The sequence below is a fragment of the Vanessa atalanta genome, chromosome 6 (genome assembly GCF_905147765.1).
Source record: "Vanessa atalanta chromosome 6, ilVanAtal1.2, whole genome shotgun sequence".
NCBI classification, from domain to species: domain Eukaryota; kingdom Metazoa; phylum Arthropoda; class Insecta; order Lepidoptera; family Nymphalidae; genus Vanessa; species Vanessa atalanta.
The window spans coordinates 7,506,905-7,522,328 of record NC_061876.1 but is presented as its reverse complement, the minus strand read 5'-3'; the positions used below and the strand labels follow the sequence as shown (position 1 = coordinate 7,522,328).

Below are 15,424 nucleotides of genomic sequence, written 5' to 3'. Positions count from 1 at the left end.
CTTTTTATTACTGCTTTATTCGATAAACCTAAATTGTGATTTATTATTTACAATAAATTGTCTAAAAGTGGTCAAAATTACATTACATTATTATTGCTACAAAGTCATTCGGTGGTCCTCGAAGTTATCAAACAAATAAATACGAGCGACTTCAGTCTTCTTTTAAAGCGATACATTTACGGAATGCGTCCGAATAAATAACCTGCGACTCGTCGCTGAGACGCCGAGCTCGTCTCGAATGGTGTTGGACGTAATCTATTCGGTATGACCAGGATCAGTAGACCCGTTGCTGCGTGCGTAGAGCGAGGCGCGCGGGCTCAGCGTCTCGAAGTCTACGCACTCGGAGGCCGTGCCGCGCTCCAGCATCATGGCGCTGTCATAGTCGCGCACGGATGATATGCGGTGCTGAACAATAAATATGTTACGAATGACATACAAATGTTATAAATACAAAAGTAACTCTGTCTCTTACTCTTTCACGGCCACACTACTGAACGGAATTTGATGAAATTTGGGTTGAAGCAGGTTAAGCTTCAAGAAAGTCCTTTCTTATTATATTATCTATAGACTATTTTTTTTTATCTAACACCTGACGACCAATCCCTAAGAAACGAGCGAAACCTTGGCCGACAGCTAGTGATCTGTTTATATAAAAGCGAAATACCACTCACTAATTAATCACGAAATTTCAAAAACGATAACACCTACAAACTTGAAATTTGGCAAGTAAGGAACCCTTATTGGTTGTATACATCCGCTAAGAACGGATTTTACGAAACTCCACCCCTAAAGGGGTAAAACGAGGGTTGGAAGTTTGTATTTCATAAATTTCGCGCCGATAAAGCCTTAGCTATTTTTAAATATGAATGACTCAATGAGTCAGCCACACGGACCCTCTCCAAAGTATGACAATCGGAAGATACAACGTCAAAGTGCCTACGTGTTTCCATCGTTATTTTAGAGGATAATTTGTTAGGAAATAATTCGGTACGTTATTATCTCGCCCCAATTACTTATCTAGCAAATTCAAATTACTTTTTGATAATTAATAAAAATCTACTGCCAGTTCAGAAAAGAAAAATAAATAGAAGAGGCAATCCTTCAGTCCAAGGTGTGTGTGTGTGTGTGTGTGTCATTACACACAATCTCACAAATATGAACCTTAAAAAAAGATTTGATATATCAATTTAAAAAAATTACCGCGACAGTAAGAATACTAGCGTTAGGGGCGACGCTAGCGATCGCTTTCAGCAAGGTGCGCTCGGCGGCCGCGTCGAGGGCGGCGCCGGGCTCGTCCAGCAGCAGCCCGGCGGCCGGCCGCGCGTGCAGCGCCGCGCGCGCCGCGCACACTCGCGCCCCGCGACCGCCGCCCCATCCGCGCCCGCCGCACACGCTGCACTCTGCACCCGCCGTTACGTGTCCATTAGTTCGGTTATACATTATGATCATGATTATATCGTCGTGACCGATTACGGACACGACAGCCAATCTCAAGGGAGACTAAATTAATTATACAAGTAACGTTTTGTACTAAAAAGTTTCGCTCTTTTTAAAGTTCAAAAATTTAATGCACCATTCACATTTTACATATTTGAAAGCATACCTAAACCAGCTGGCTGCGCAGTCACATAATCAAACAATCCTACGGCTCGTAAGCTTTGCCAAATTTCTTCATCTGTGTGCACAGCGAGTGGGTCGAGGTTCTCTCGCAGTGTTCCCGAAAACATGACCGTTTCTTGTGGCAAAACAACCACTCGGTGTCGTAGCACCCGCAACGGAACGCATGTAATGTCTTGACCGTCGAGCAAAACGCGACCGCTGTGAATTGTCGTTGCGCCCGCACAAGTCAGTAGAAGTGTGGACTTTCCGCTGCCACTACGACCACAAATGGCGATCTATAATAAATTAAAAAACCAATGAGAGTATACCTTTCATTAATGAAATACGTATTGTGTTGATGGCGAAATCAACTTACCTTCTGACCGGGATTAACTACGACGTCAATATTTTGAAGCACCGGCGGTGATTCAGGTTGGTACTGAATAGTAACATTTTGGAATTCTATTTTACCGTTCCGTTGCCAATCCGTAGGAATAGCACCTTAAATATAAAATAAGAATTATCCTATTTAAAAAAGTTCAAATATAATACAAGTATTAATCAAAACAAATAAAATTGAGATGTCATAATTCACCGTTACAATTTATTATAGTATATAAATATGTACAATCTTCTCTGTAATCCTCTTGTGGCACTTCGATGTCAGTGAGCAGGCGCTGCACAGATGCGAGTAGTGCATCCAGGTCTGCGCGGCACTTTCCGAGGTGGGCGAGGTACACGGGCAGCAGCAGAGAGTAGGTGCCCGCCAGGCCCGTGACCGCACTCCCGCTGCCGCTGTACAGGGCTGCGGCCAGGGACACGAATACGCTCCACGCACCCATTACGTCCTGTGAATGATTTTTTTTATATTGTAATTTCATTTTTACTTCTTGTTACTTCATAACTAAAGAGACTACATTGCATTATTTGTAATTCAGTATAACCAGTGAGCATTGATACCATTAATATAATAAGTAAGTAACAAACGAAGACTTAGCAACTAGTTACTATTATTATACTTTTCAGCTAGAATCGAGTTGCAAATTAAGGCAAATTGATTAAATTATGTTTTATTTTTAATTTATTTAGCTTTTTTTAATTAAAAAAAAGTAATAAGTATTTAAAGAATTACAAATATTAAATTTTATTCAAAGTATTTTTATTACCAGTGAAAGGCTTAACCAACGATTAGCAGAATTGAGTAGCAACAAAGCATTGTGGTTGCGATCGAGTCGGCGGCAGAAAGCGTCGCGCATGTGGGGCCGCAGATCTCCTGCGCGCACTGTGACTGCGCCCGACAGTGTTTGCGCCGCCAGTGACACCGCTCGCGCTGCGCTCTCAGCCTCTTCGTTTTGAAGCGTTCTGAAATTAGACACACATTTTACTATGCCTTTCATAGCTTAATTATAACATAGAAAAATTTTGTTTGCAATTTCCCAATCTTACCTAGCATTCTTTAAATAAACAGATTGAAGTACAATGTACATAGCAAACGTTGGAATCATTACGAGTAAGGTCCATGGCGACGCTATTGCATTAACAAGTATAGCAGCTCCGCAAAGTAATGCTAGTTGAGCCCATCTGTTCACAGCCGTTGGCAATTTCTGTAATGAAAACATTTGGTATAGCGTAACTGTATATCTATATATATTAACAAAACCAGAATCGTTGTTCGAGTGGCTAGTTTATACGGCCATACATCCCATGGTCATGGTTAGATGTTTAAACATTCCAGGTCGGGCTAATTAAAAGTTATTAAAGGTATTTCTGTTGAAAAATTTTCAGTAGCAGTACTTTTCTCAAAAAAACATATTTTTTTTGTCTGTCCTACTGTTGTATGTTTGAAGCGGCTGCACCGATTTTGATGAGATGTTAGGCAACTAATATTTTTTAGAAGAAAAAAGGCTACGTTGATTTTCAAGAAAATAATTAAGGTTCCATATTATAAAAAAAAACTGTTTGGCACCATCTACTAGAAATGTGCTCTTTTTCTTACTTGTATCAATAATATTCACGCACTAAATAGCGCATAGTGCTCTAAAAGAAGTATATCTGTACCTTATCAACAACAAGTGTATCAGAAGAGAAGCGGTGTATCGTAACGCCAGCCGAGCGTGAGTTGTGATGGTGCAACGGTGCATGGAGCGTAGCGTGCAGAAGACGTTCGTGAAGAGTGCGCCTGGAGGCAGCACCGGCACATGCGCAGGCGACTTGCGCACAGCCTGCAGCGCATATCGCTCCCGCGCACCACAGCACGTAAATACGTATCATGTTCCATGTCTAGAACATTAAGTCTAGTAGTTTGTTTTATAACCCTTAGGAATATATCCAATTAAATAATAAATGTAGTAATTATCTACTTGTTTGTTATTAAATACTTTTTATATAATCAGTATCTGTATTTTTGACTATACGCTTTTTAATAATAATAATAAAATATTGTTTAAATAAAATCAAATGTTTCAAATTGTTACATTTGTTCAAAATTGCAAACAAAATAATTAAGATTTGAACCTCTTGATCGGAGAGCGGAGAGTGGGCACTCTCTGCGGCTAGATGCGAGAGCCAAAAGTCTGCAGCGAGTGCCACCGCCTGCGCCGTCACCGCTACTACCCAGTATACGGCACCCCACCATCGGCACGCTCGACCATATTCCCACCACACCGTGAACTATGTGCGTATACGTGTTGGTAAGTAGAGTTATAATGAAAACAGGTTTTAGTGTCGCGCTACGATAAACTATAAGGTAACGTGACGACAGATTAATTATAAAAGCTTTTGCTGTGAAATACTCATAGTCACCTCGTTCTGGACAACTTCATCTTCTGTGTTAGGCTCGGAGATTTCCTCCTGCGCAGCGATCGTGTCAATTCCATTGCAAGTAGTAGAGTTGAGCGTCGCGTCATCAGATGGCAGTGCCACTACTGTTCCTATTAATTTTAGGTTTGATAATAATATATTTGAAATTCTGTGCTTTTATATTTTTTTAACAAGAAAACTAGAATTTAAAAAAATACCATTATTTTGAGTTGAATGAGAGGACGTATCAGAATCAGAGCTTAATAACCGAAGTAAATTCCTTGGCGTCCATCTGTAAATACAAATTTAAATGCTAGTTTAGTGGATGTATTTATCTACATATACCAATAAGCCTTACGATACACGTGTTTTGATTTTACCTGGATAACGTATGATACGGTCGGCGGTTTAAAAATCGACGCAACAAGCTTGCTTCATGCTGTAAGACTTCATTAGATTCATCTGCACTAACAGCGCGTCGTAAGTCACGATACCATCTAAATATATATAAATTAATGCATATCAAAGACCTTTAAAAATGTACAAGGAGTAGAGTAACAGCTTGCTCACTTGAAATTTTGATCTGTCGGAGGAGGAGTGGAAAATTGACGTGATATTGGTGGCCGCATTCGCTTGGCGATTTGACGCCAACTGCCACCTGCACACGTGGGCACTTCTGCGAAGAGATGGGCTCCAGCCACTTCGTTGATGCCCACATGCTGGCATAATTACATTTTACAACAATTGACAAAATTCAATGTCAGTTATAATTCTCTCTACATTTGTATAACATACCATAGCATCATCTGACATATTTCTCTGAAGCTGTAAGCGGCTTATTGCTCGAAGAAGTTGTTTTCTTTCACGCGCAGCGCCTCCGGTTGGACCAGCGCCAGTTCGAGACGCTGCTGCGCGGGCGTCTGCAGCCAGTCTTGTCCATTGACTCAAAACGCCTTCACACTTAGTATTCAGACGACCGACTTCACATACACGGCTGTCCTCCATAGCTATAATCTGTTTAAAATAATGCCGTCTTTACTAATATTCTAATATATAATTTTTTTTTCTCGATTGAAATAAAGTTACTTACAAAGTCCGCGTAATGTAAGACCTCTAATCTATTCGTGGCCAATATGACTGTACGACCAGATCGTGCGGCAGGAATGAGCGCCCGGCCGACCAAATGTTGTGCCAGTGTCGCGTCTAAAGCACTGAGCGGCTCGTCAAGTACAATAAGCCTCGCTTTGGAGTATAAAGCACGCGCGACACACAAGCGAACCCGTTGTCCTCCTGACAGTGGTGTCCCATAGCTTCCCAATAGAGTGTCATCACCTTCTACAATTGAACACAATATTTATTTTCCACGAAAGTATATTGAAACTCAGACTTCTAAAGATATATTACCCGGTAACATCTGCAAGTCAGGTCGTAATCCTGTGGCACGCAGCACGCGAGCGTACCTTTTTGGGCACCACGAACTATTCATTAAAATATTATCTCTTATTGAGCCTTCGAGAAGCCAGGGTGGTTGACCAGCGTACCACATTGAACAATGCCTATAATTAAATATTATTATTTATTATTATAATTATGACGGTATAATGTAATTAAAATTGGAGAACAAAATAATACCAATTGATATATGACTCTAATATTTGAATTCGATTCGGTTACGAGTGATATCTAATACGAAGTCTTATTATGTTTTCAATTTTTTGTGTGGATGATAAGTGAGTCGTGAACGTAACTTTATACAGATTAAAACCAATAGAATAAAAAAGATTCAAATAACTATTGTTTAGATTTTCTATCAATAGCTGTATTTGTACAAATAGTTTAAAATATCAAATAGCCAACTACAGTTATGACTATGCCATAGTTCACCTTACCAAAACTGTAATTTCCACTCTGTATTATATGTCCATTATACTCTCTTATGTCCAGTTTATTCTATAAGTTTCGTAAATAAGGTGTATAGAAATTCATCGATATAGGATTTTATCAAAGCATTTTTAATAGAACATTCGAGATGGCCTAGCCGAGATGGCCCAGTGGCTAGAACGCGTGCATCTTAACCGATGATTTCGGGTTCAAACCCAGGCAGGTACCACTGAAATTTCATGTGCTTAATTTGTGTTTATCTCGTGCTCGGCGGAGAAGGAAAACATCGTGAGGAAACCTGCATGTGTCTAATTTTAACGAAATTCTGCCACATGTGTATTCCGCCAAACCTGCATTGGAGCAGCGTGGTGGAATATGCTCCAAACTTTCTCCTCAAAGGGAGAGGATGCCTTTATCCCAGCAGTGGGACATTTACGGGCTGCTAATGCTAAAAAAATGCTAAAATTCTAAAATAATTGAGTTCCTCTACTGCGAGCAAATAGTACATTTATATTTTTTGTGAAATTTATGATATTTAAAAAAATAGCTCACACATTTGTATTAAACTCTCCTTTTTCTTGATACATTTCTCCCAATATTGCAGAAAGCAACAAGGATTTGCCAGAACCAGAAGATCCAACTACCATTATTAATTTTCCTGAAACCAACATTTGGTTAAAGTAATGTGAGTATAAGGGTAACTTTTTACACCCATTTTATTTAAAAATATACCATACAAAGACCAAAAAAATATATATACAAGAACGAGTAGCAAAGACTTCCATTATTAATAATGTAAAATAACAAGATATTGATGAATCTTATATAGATAGCTGTAATTGCAAAGATACTTTGCGTCTACCTTCTAATTCCTCATCTCATTGCTGAACTATTGATTCATCGTCTTCTTTGAGTCCTAAAACTAACAAGTGAAATAACAGGATCAACAAGAAGAAAAAAAATCTCGATCGACTCTAGTACTTCAATTTAGTTAACTAAATTTTAATTTTTTTTATATAGATTACTAATTCTCCTATAAATCATGTTAAGTTTTATAAAATACGAACTAATGAATCAAAACTATCTAACTAACTGCAGGCTGAAAGAACTGGTATGGCAAAACGGAGTAGAAAACTTTGAGCCTCGTATTCCTCACCTAGATCAATATGAGCTTGATAGAAGTTTAGACTGGACCAACTAAACTCACATTCATATGGTGACCGGTAAGAGCCCCTAGGTTAAAGCTTCTACAGTAAACTTTTCTTAATTTTGTCGCCTTTTTTAGTTTTATAAGACTACCCGATAAACATCCTATATCATCTATCCTCAAAAATATTTCAGCAATAACTCTATTTCTGCTAAATCACTTACTGTTAGGTAAACAAAAACAAGTTATAATATAATGTCAAAGATAAAAGTAGCTGTATTCATTGGAATTATGTATGGTTAATTGATCAATTTAAAATAAGGCTCTTTTATAGTTCAAAAGTAGAGCAACTATCCCGGTTTTACTGTATATATTGAGAAAGGTTATATAACTTCACAGGAAGGAATAGAGCAGTAACCATAATAGTCGAGCAATATCAAAGTACCCTATAATCCAATTTGAATGCAGTTTAAACTACAGGGCGCATGATTTTTATAAAAAAATATGTACAAGTTAGGTTGTGTACCTGACATTGCATACATATTAATTTTATGTATAATTTATAATTACCTGGTGGTATATCTAAATTATCAACCTCTAGCCACACATTATCCTTTATTTTCCAAGAGAAAGCAGCATTTGTAAACCTTATCAAATATTCCTGTCCGTGGACAATTGACACATTGCTGAGACACGAGTTTTCTTCGTCATTATTTAAATCAAATTCTTCCCTTTCAGAGAGAAGATTATCTTCTGGAATAACATCAAGAAAAGCTTCGTATAAATTGTCCGCGGATTGCTTAGTAAATGAATTGTCATTAGCATCATCTCGCGTATTATAAGATTCTGGAAGTTCCAAGAAATCTCTTATCCTTTTTGTGCTGACCTAAACATTAAGATTTTCTTTATTTATTGGTAGTCTAACGTCGAAAGATATATAAATGTCAGTTAATTTTGTGGAAGATATATTGTAGGCTTACCATAGCTTGTATCATCATAAATATAGTTACAGGTAATATTAACAGTGGTATCGTCAGCTGATTAAAAAGTGCCAACCCAGCAAACACATTTATAGAGTTTAATGTAATTGTATTCTCAAGATAATAGTGTGTTGTAAACGTTATAATCGTTATTAAAGCTGCGGAAACTTGTGTCGTAAAATCTGCAATTTCAAGAGAAAAAAAGTTATATTATTGAAATATACGTAAATACTAACTAGGTATATCCTTATAACTTACTAAGTAATCCCCAATACCACGAATCTTTATTGAGGAGTTTTAATTCGACTTCCCTCAGTTGTAAGATTTTTTCATTGAACAAGTCTTCCCATACGTATAATTTAATGACATTCATCCCCTGCAAAATTTCTGATATTTTCGAAACTCTGTGGTCCGTGCATTTTGATATATCTCTAGAATTGTCTGATATTTTCTTCCCAATGAAGAGTTGCAATGGAGTTATGAGACAAAGACTGGTTACTGAGCCAATTATCGCACTTATACCCAATTTTGTATAAAGTAAATACAGTATAACAAACACCTTAAAATAAAACGTAATAATTACAAACAAAACAGATAGATAGATACAGACAGTATGTTTAATACATTTTAATTAATATTTATGTAGTTATTAATTCTTACTATTATCGCGATAATGTCATAAATTAAATATTGTTGTTTAAGTAATTACGTTTCCGTTTTCGTTTAACATTTTCATACTTGCCTTCAATGGTATGGCCCATGTATAATGAAAAACCCATACGCAGGACATAATATTATACGTATCTTGAGATATTAAATTCGTAAGAAGGCCTGATTGTGTATTAGCGTCATCTTTGGGCTTTTGAAGTAATGGGGACTCCTCATTTACATCTGCGTCTGTAGACCAACAAGCTAATCGCGTACATTTATCGTAAATCATGCTCTACAAAAAATTGTTCTACCAGATTACACATGGTTATTGGTATTTCGTATCTGAAATATACTTATTCCGTTCCACTTACCTGTAAAGCCATTTTTAGTCTAGAACCTTCTACCATAAGTAAATGAGTGGCATTTTGTGAGAACAACCCTTGAAGAATAAGTGCTAATGTTACAATAACAAGCACGACGTAGCCATTTGAGAAAAACTCTTGTATGGTCACTTCAGATTCCATGCCGTCAATTTTCGTTATATTTTCGATGTACCAAATTAAAGCAGCTAAGCCTAACGCCGGAATGACGCTTGTTAAGTCGCTGAATAATCTTAATATTCCTGCAATATAGAAGTTTGGCCACACCATGCGAACGTAGCATTTCCATATACTGACGATTTGATCTTTGCCAATTATAGCCTGAAAATTGATATTTAAAATATTATTAGAAAAAAATATAGAATATCAAAGAGTTGCTATATATTGGATTTAAGTCAAATACCTTAATCTTTTTAAAATATGTCTTTGAGGACTCTTCTTCGGGTACATCTTTTAAATCCTCATTATCTAGAGGTACACAATAGCCTTTATATAAAAGTGTGTTTAACCAAAAAAAGGTTATTTTTGAGTAAAAGTGAGTATCATTATATAAATATAATGTATTTTTAGATTCTGTAGAACTTTTTGTACGGCAAAGTGAACGTTTTGTAACCTAAAAGTAAAGTACATATGTTATAAATTTATATTTAATTTATATAGTTATAATATGACAATATTTTTTAAAATTTCAATTTTGCATTAAAAGTTGTGTTCCGGAAATTATAAGAGATGTGGCGCCAGACGTGCGTCTCGTGGCTGGCGTCTGGCGTCTGGTCCCGTCGTCTTATGAGTAAGTACTTTAAGGAAATTATTTTATTGAGTCATTTTACGTTTGAGGGATTATCATTCAACTTTACATGATATTATTATGACCTTCGAATTACAAACATGTAAATGTAAAATCAATTTTTGCCTAAAGGCATAATTGATGTAAAAAGAAAACCGAATACAATTATTATCTAAATTAATAAAATGTAACAAACTTGAGGCGGGATGGCCCAGTGATTAGAACGCGTGTATCTTAACCGATGATTGCGGGATCAAGCACTAGCAAGCACCACTGAATTTCCGTGTGCATAATTAATGTTTATAATTCATTTCGTGCTTGGCGGTGAAGGAAAACATCGTGAGGAACCCTTTATATACAAGTTTCCTCACGATATTTTCCTTTCTTTGTTTAGTTTCAATTAAATTACACTACATGTACCCGTTATCAAGCAATGAAGCAGCGTGGTGGAATCAGCTCCAAGCCATCACCTCAAAGTAAGAGGAAGTCTTAGCTCATCATTGGGACATAAACGGTCTGTTACTTTTACTTTCAACGAACTTGAACCGCTATTTCAATGGAAATCAAAAATTGTATCATTTTTACTCGATATTTATAATAAAATAAACGATTAATAATTATTTTTTATTTTAAATTCAAAGCGAGTAATTTTCACATATCCAGTTCTACCAATTTTTTACGCGGTGTATAAAGCATTCAAACCAAAAAATTTAAACTACTTACTTCGTCATAAAAGCAAAGCCAATCCACTCCAGACATTATGAATGCTAAAAATATTCCGGCTCCATGAAGATATACTTCAACGTGGTTGTAAGGAACCTCATTGAGTAGAAAACGATATGTGATTGTTGCTGATGAGGCTGATGATAACGACCAGTATATAGCTAAATAAAGAATTGGGGCCGTTGAGCGCCGAGTCCATAATGCTACATGCATTGCCGCGGCAGCAAGCCAAGACAGAGGAGCCATTAGGGAGGCAACTAGTCGCACGGTGTTTCCAGGGCGAAGCGATGCTGCAGCCGCAGCACAACACCATGTCACCCCCAAAGCGAGACTTACTATTCCCCGCGTATTTTGCCATCGCCATTTGATACCAATCCTAAAATTATAGTTTTCATAAGAAAATAATTGAAAGTAAAATTTAGTGAAAATTAGTTATCAAAGCCTATGTAGTAAATACATACCAGCGAGGCCGCTGCGTTGAACAACAGCAAATAAGTGCCGTGCAGATGCTAGCGCAATAAAGGTTGAGTGAGTGTAGCGCGGCGGCGAGCCCAAACGCCTGGCACAATGCATCGGTGTGCTGGCATACCGCATCCATTTCAATCTTACCTCAATAAAAATGAGTTGTTTGTATAATATTGAGAGAATTTATTATATATTAAATTTAGCAAAAATAAGATTACTACGTGTATTCGAGAAAATGAGTGCTAACATAATACGAACGACAACGACAACCACACACAAGTATTACTAAACAAAAGATTATTGATTTTAGTTTTAAAATCCGCATAAGCGGATAAAAGTGCTACCAATTCAATTCAATTTCAAAGTTGATGAAACTTAGAAGTCGAATGTTGTGCGTTGAACTCTCTTATGACGTCACTTCTTCGCATAGTTGAGTTCGCCGAGCTCCGTAGTCAGTTACGTGTATAGAAATCATTTAAATATAAAGGTAACAGCTGTGTATTTCTTAGGTTTTTCTGTCTTAAGTGTTCTGTCTTTACTTACGTCATTATTGATAAATATTCGCCATGTTACAGGCGAGTCCCATTAATTTTATTGCGGAGCGGACGCGTCGAAATCACGGAACGTAATCTTGACATACTAAAGTGAAAAATTATCGATAAAAACGTACGTTTAACCGGAACATTTAATACTATGAAAACGTACGCTTGTAAACATACGTAGTAATGTTATTTTTATATATAATACTAATTATTCGAATCTGTCTCGTTCTTATCTCGAGTAAAGGAAAACACGCTTGGATAATTTAGTACACTCGCTCTACACTTATAGATCACAATAATGACAATATTGACAATCATCACAAACTAATTTTGATCGTTATGAAACTTTCTTATATTATTTCGGCTCAGACCGTTTTCTATCTAAAATTTTGTAGTTCTATAAAATATCTAAATACAGTAATAAAAAGCAAAGAAGAGTATTTATGATAGTAAATTTGAGTGTAAATATTATGATATAATTATGAAAGATACCTATAATAATTTGTAAAATAAGATAAGATTGTTTAAGCAGTGAAGTTCAGACAAAGTAGGTATAACAGAGATACGTCCATGAGTTGAGTTGGCGTGGTGCATACCTTAATAAAAAATTAGGGAATTATTGTTTAGCACATCAAATATGCTTGTACGTTTGGTCATCAGTATGGCTGTGGGAAATCAAACCCCACTGAACCATAAATGAGTGTTATAAGGACAATAGAAAAAGAAAGCTTACTTACCTATGCATTCAATAGATGTTCTAACTGTAAGGTTTACTAATCGAATAACAACATATTCTAAAACTATTCAATAATAATTTTGTTATTTAATTTTTTTATCGATTTTATTATATATTTTTACGGAGTTTGTACTAGATGTATCTTTAAAAAAGTCATTGTATTGAGAAATGAAGTGTGTATAGCGATACCCTGGTGTTATCTTTGAGAGGAGGTTATACAATAAAATAATACTTTTTAATATTCGTATTGTATACGTGAATCGTATATGTTTAAGAATGAACTATCCTTTATGTATAGCGATTTGAAGAAAAAGTCTATTATACAGTTAGTTACAGCGACATACATAGGTATTCATATGTAACACTGAGCAGTACTGACTATTTTATTATATTTATCGTTTTTTTCCGAAGTCAAGATGAAAAACAAGTTGCAATAGAAAATCAATTATTTGATATACCTTGACATATTTTATCTAAATTTAACGTAGATAAATAAGTTAAATGAACTTTGGCACAGAAATATTATCTACAGTTTCCTGAACACTTTTTATTAATTTTTGTAATTAAATAGATAGTTTTATTTACTCTGCAAGAATCATGTAAACATTATAAGATCATCACAAAATTGATCAATTATGAAATAATAGCGTGTAGCGACTTATTATTTTATCAGATGTTACCCTACTGCAGTGCGGTAAGCGGGTTGTTCTGCTCAATTAACAATAAACTGCTCTAATTTAGTACATACGGACAAATTAATATTCATATCTAAGTTACCAATAAAATATTATGTATATTAGATATCAAAATTAAATATATACATATAATTAAATATATATATACATTAATTTAAGTCGTATTGTAATCGCGGTTTTAACTTGACATTAAATAGCGAAGTAAACCTTTGACAATAACGTGGAAGATAAAAAAAAACTGTCTTTAAATAAAATTGCTTTGTATAAAGCTAAAATTCTAAATAAGAAAATAAATAAAGCAATATTTAGTTAAAATTGTACCAAAAGAATTCGGAAATCATCTATTTAATATAATTACTTATGTAGAAGATACGCGTTACAACTTTCAAACTGGTACTCGTCTATTAAAATAAATGTGTTAGTGAAAAATAAATCCAGTTTAGTAAATTGCTTTAATGATCCAACAACATTTCGAAGTATTTGTTATATGAAAATGAAGTAGGTAATTTTCACTTTGCAAATGGTACAGTTACGATCGGCGATAACAACTTTGAAATGTATATTTTTTCATCATAAAACGACCGACGAAGTAGGTATCAGCTGTATATAAAGGTTGCCTCCAGTCAACATCCTGCTGCGGCCGATGTAAACAATTCACAAGTACTGCTTCAAAAGAAATGCATACCATACTTTATATTGTTATATGGATTGCTTAAGTCTTAGGTTTTTAATAGATATAATATTAAACCTCACGTAATAATAAAAATATGTTCAAGTTGTAATACCTACCTCGCTATAGAAGTAAAAGCACTCAAAAAAATAGTTCTCACGCACACGAAATAAGGTAACTTATTTAAGTTATGCTATAAAAAAACACCGCCGCCAATTTATAGGCAATATTTATATGTTAAACACTTCAAATTTAAATGTTGATAGAAGCCAATTCACATTTAAGACCGCACTGTAGGAAACAAGAATAAATTATAATATTTTTAAATGACTGCGCATTGTATTCATGATGATTATGCCGGATATAATGGCATGACGGTCGTTCAGTGTTTTATATTCGTGAGTCGATTGTGTCGTTAAGATCGAAGAGGCGCCCCATACACGCGAGCAACACCAGCCTTCCGGACACACTGGCGAGAGACTGAATGCGAATAGCACATAGCGAACGTACTCCATTGTAGCAGCATTCAAATTATATTAAGTTGGAACCTTATTCTGTGCGGTTATCAGCTGCCTGCATGTCGCTTTAGATCACTGCACTCAGCTTGGCAGAAACCGTTTTGTTTGATACATTTATATTCAGTTTAATGGAGAACTTTATCTAGGTACTCATAGTTTTTCTATGTACTTTTATGTATAAGTGTAGTGTTGCCCACAGCGGGAGCCGCGGTGAGAAGAGCGGGGTACGAGGTCGACCAGCAACCTACATTTTACTTGCCGTGTTTATTACGCCCTCCTTTTTCACTTAGTTCAAGTAAATTTTAATGCGCTCGTTTTGTTTTAATCCGCACATACATACGTATAATAAGGTCGATATTTACATCACTTTATTTGATCTTATGATCAGTCATTCCTGTCCATCTCATGAGTTGATCAGTTATTTCGTTCGAATTAACATGTTATAAAAAGTAATAAGTTTGGTTTACGTTTTTAGGGCTCTCGTAAAAATTACTATTCCATTTTATACGGAACTTAGACATGACTAGGTATATGCTATGTATTATTGTTGTTGCAGCAAACAAACGCTGCAAACTATAATACATATACTAATAAGAAAACTTTGAATGTAAGAATTGTAAACGTACTAAATATTTAAAGAAAAGTCCCCTAGAGATATAAATTACAGTAAATGTTCTATATTATCTTTATGAAAAAATAATGTTTAAAAAGGTGAGGGTAAAATAAATAATCCTAATAGTTCAATTTATTATTCACACAGTTTTAAACATTGTTTAAAAATAAAATAAAATATATATATATAGCTTTTTCTGTAAATAAAAAATGCCTTTTTACAATGTTATTTGTAAATC

The 15,424-nt window shown here is 35.5% G+C and overlaps 1 protein-coding gene across 3 annotated transcripts; it reads right to left on the bottom strand.

Moving 5' to 3' along the window:
• Positions 1–2: 2 nt before the first annotated feature.
• On the bottom strand, positions 3–14,567 carry LOC125064954 (ATP-binding cassette sub-family C member Sur). 3 transcript variants are annotated; one of them, XM_047672285.1, is made up of 26 exons: positions 14,175–14,567; positions 11,409–11,556; positions 10,948–11,323; positions 9,841–10,050; positions 9,429–9,758; positions 9,149–9,349; positions 8,665–8,965; positions 8,407–8,588; positions 7,997–8,312; positions 6,832–6,937; positions 5,803–5,954; positions 5,489–5,733; positions 5,194–5,412; positions 4,969–5,117; positions 4,779–4,895; positions 4,617–4,690; positions 4,402–4,529; positions 4,114–4,269; positions 3,658–3,879; positions 3,046–3,203; positions 2,766–2,961; positions 2,228–2,447; positions 1,976–2,100; positions 1,604–1,895; positions 1,201–1,400; positions 3–405 (listed from the first exon to the last, which is right to left on the bottom strand). In XM_047672285.1, exons 2-26 carry the CDS (start codon positions 11,543–11,545, stop codon positions 256–258), a joined length of 4,962 nt encoding a protein of 1,653 aa, XP_047528241.1. In that variant the 5' UTR covers positions 11,546–11,556; positions 14,175–14,567; the 3' UTR covers positions 3–255. The 3 variants fall into 3 exon arrangements, with proteins under 3 accessions (XP_047528241.1, XP_047528243.1, XP_047528242.1); XM_047672287.1 differs by lacking the exon at positions 14,175–14,567 and adding an exon at positions 11,956–12,952 and having other exon boundaries at positions 11,409–11,551; XM_047672286.1 differs by having other exon boundaries at positions 4–405; positions 11,409–11,551.
• Between the last annotated feature and the right edge of the window lie 857 nt (positions 14,568–15,424).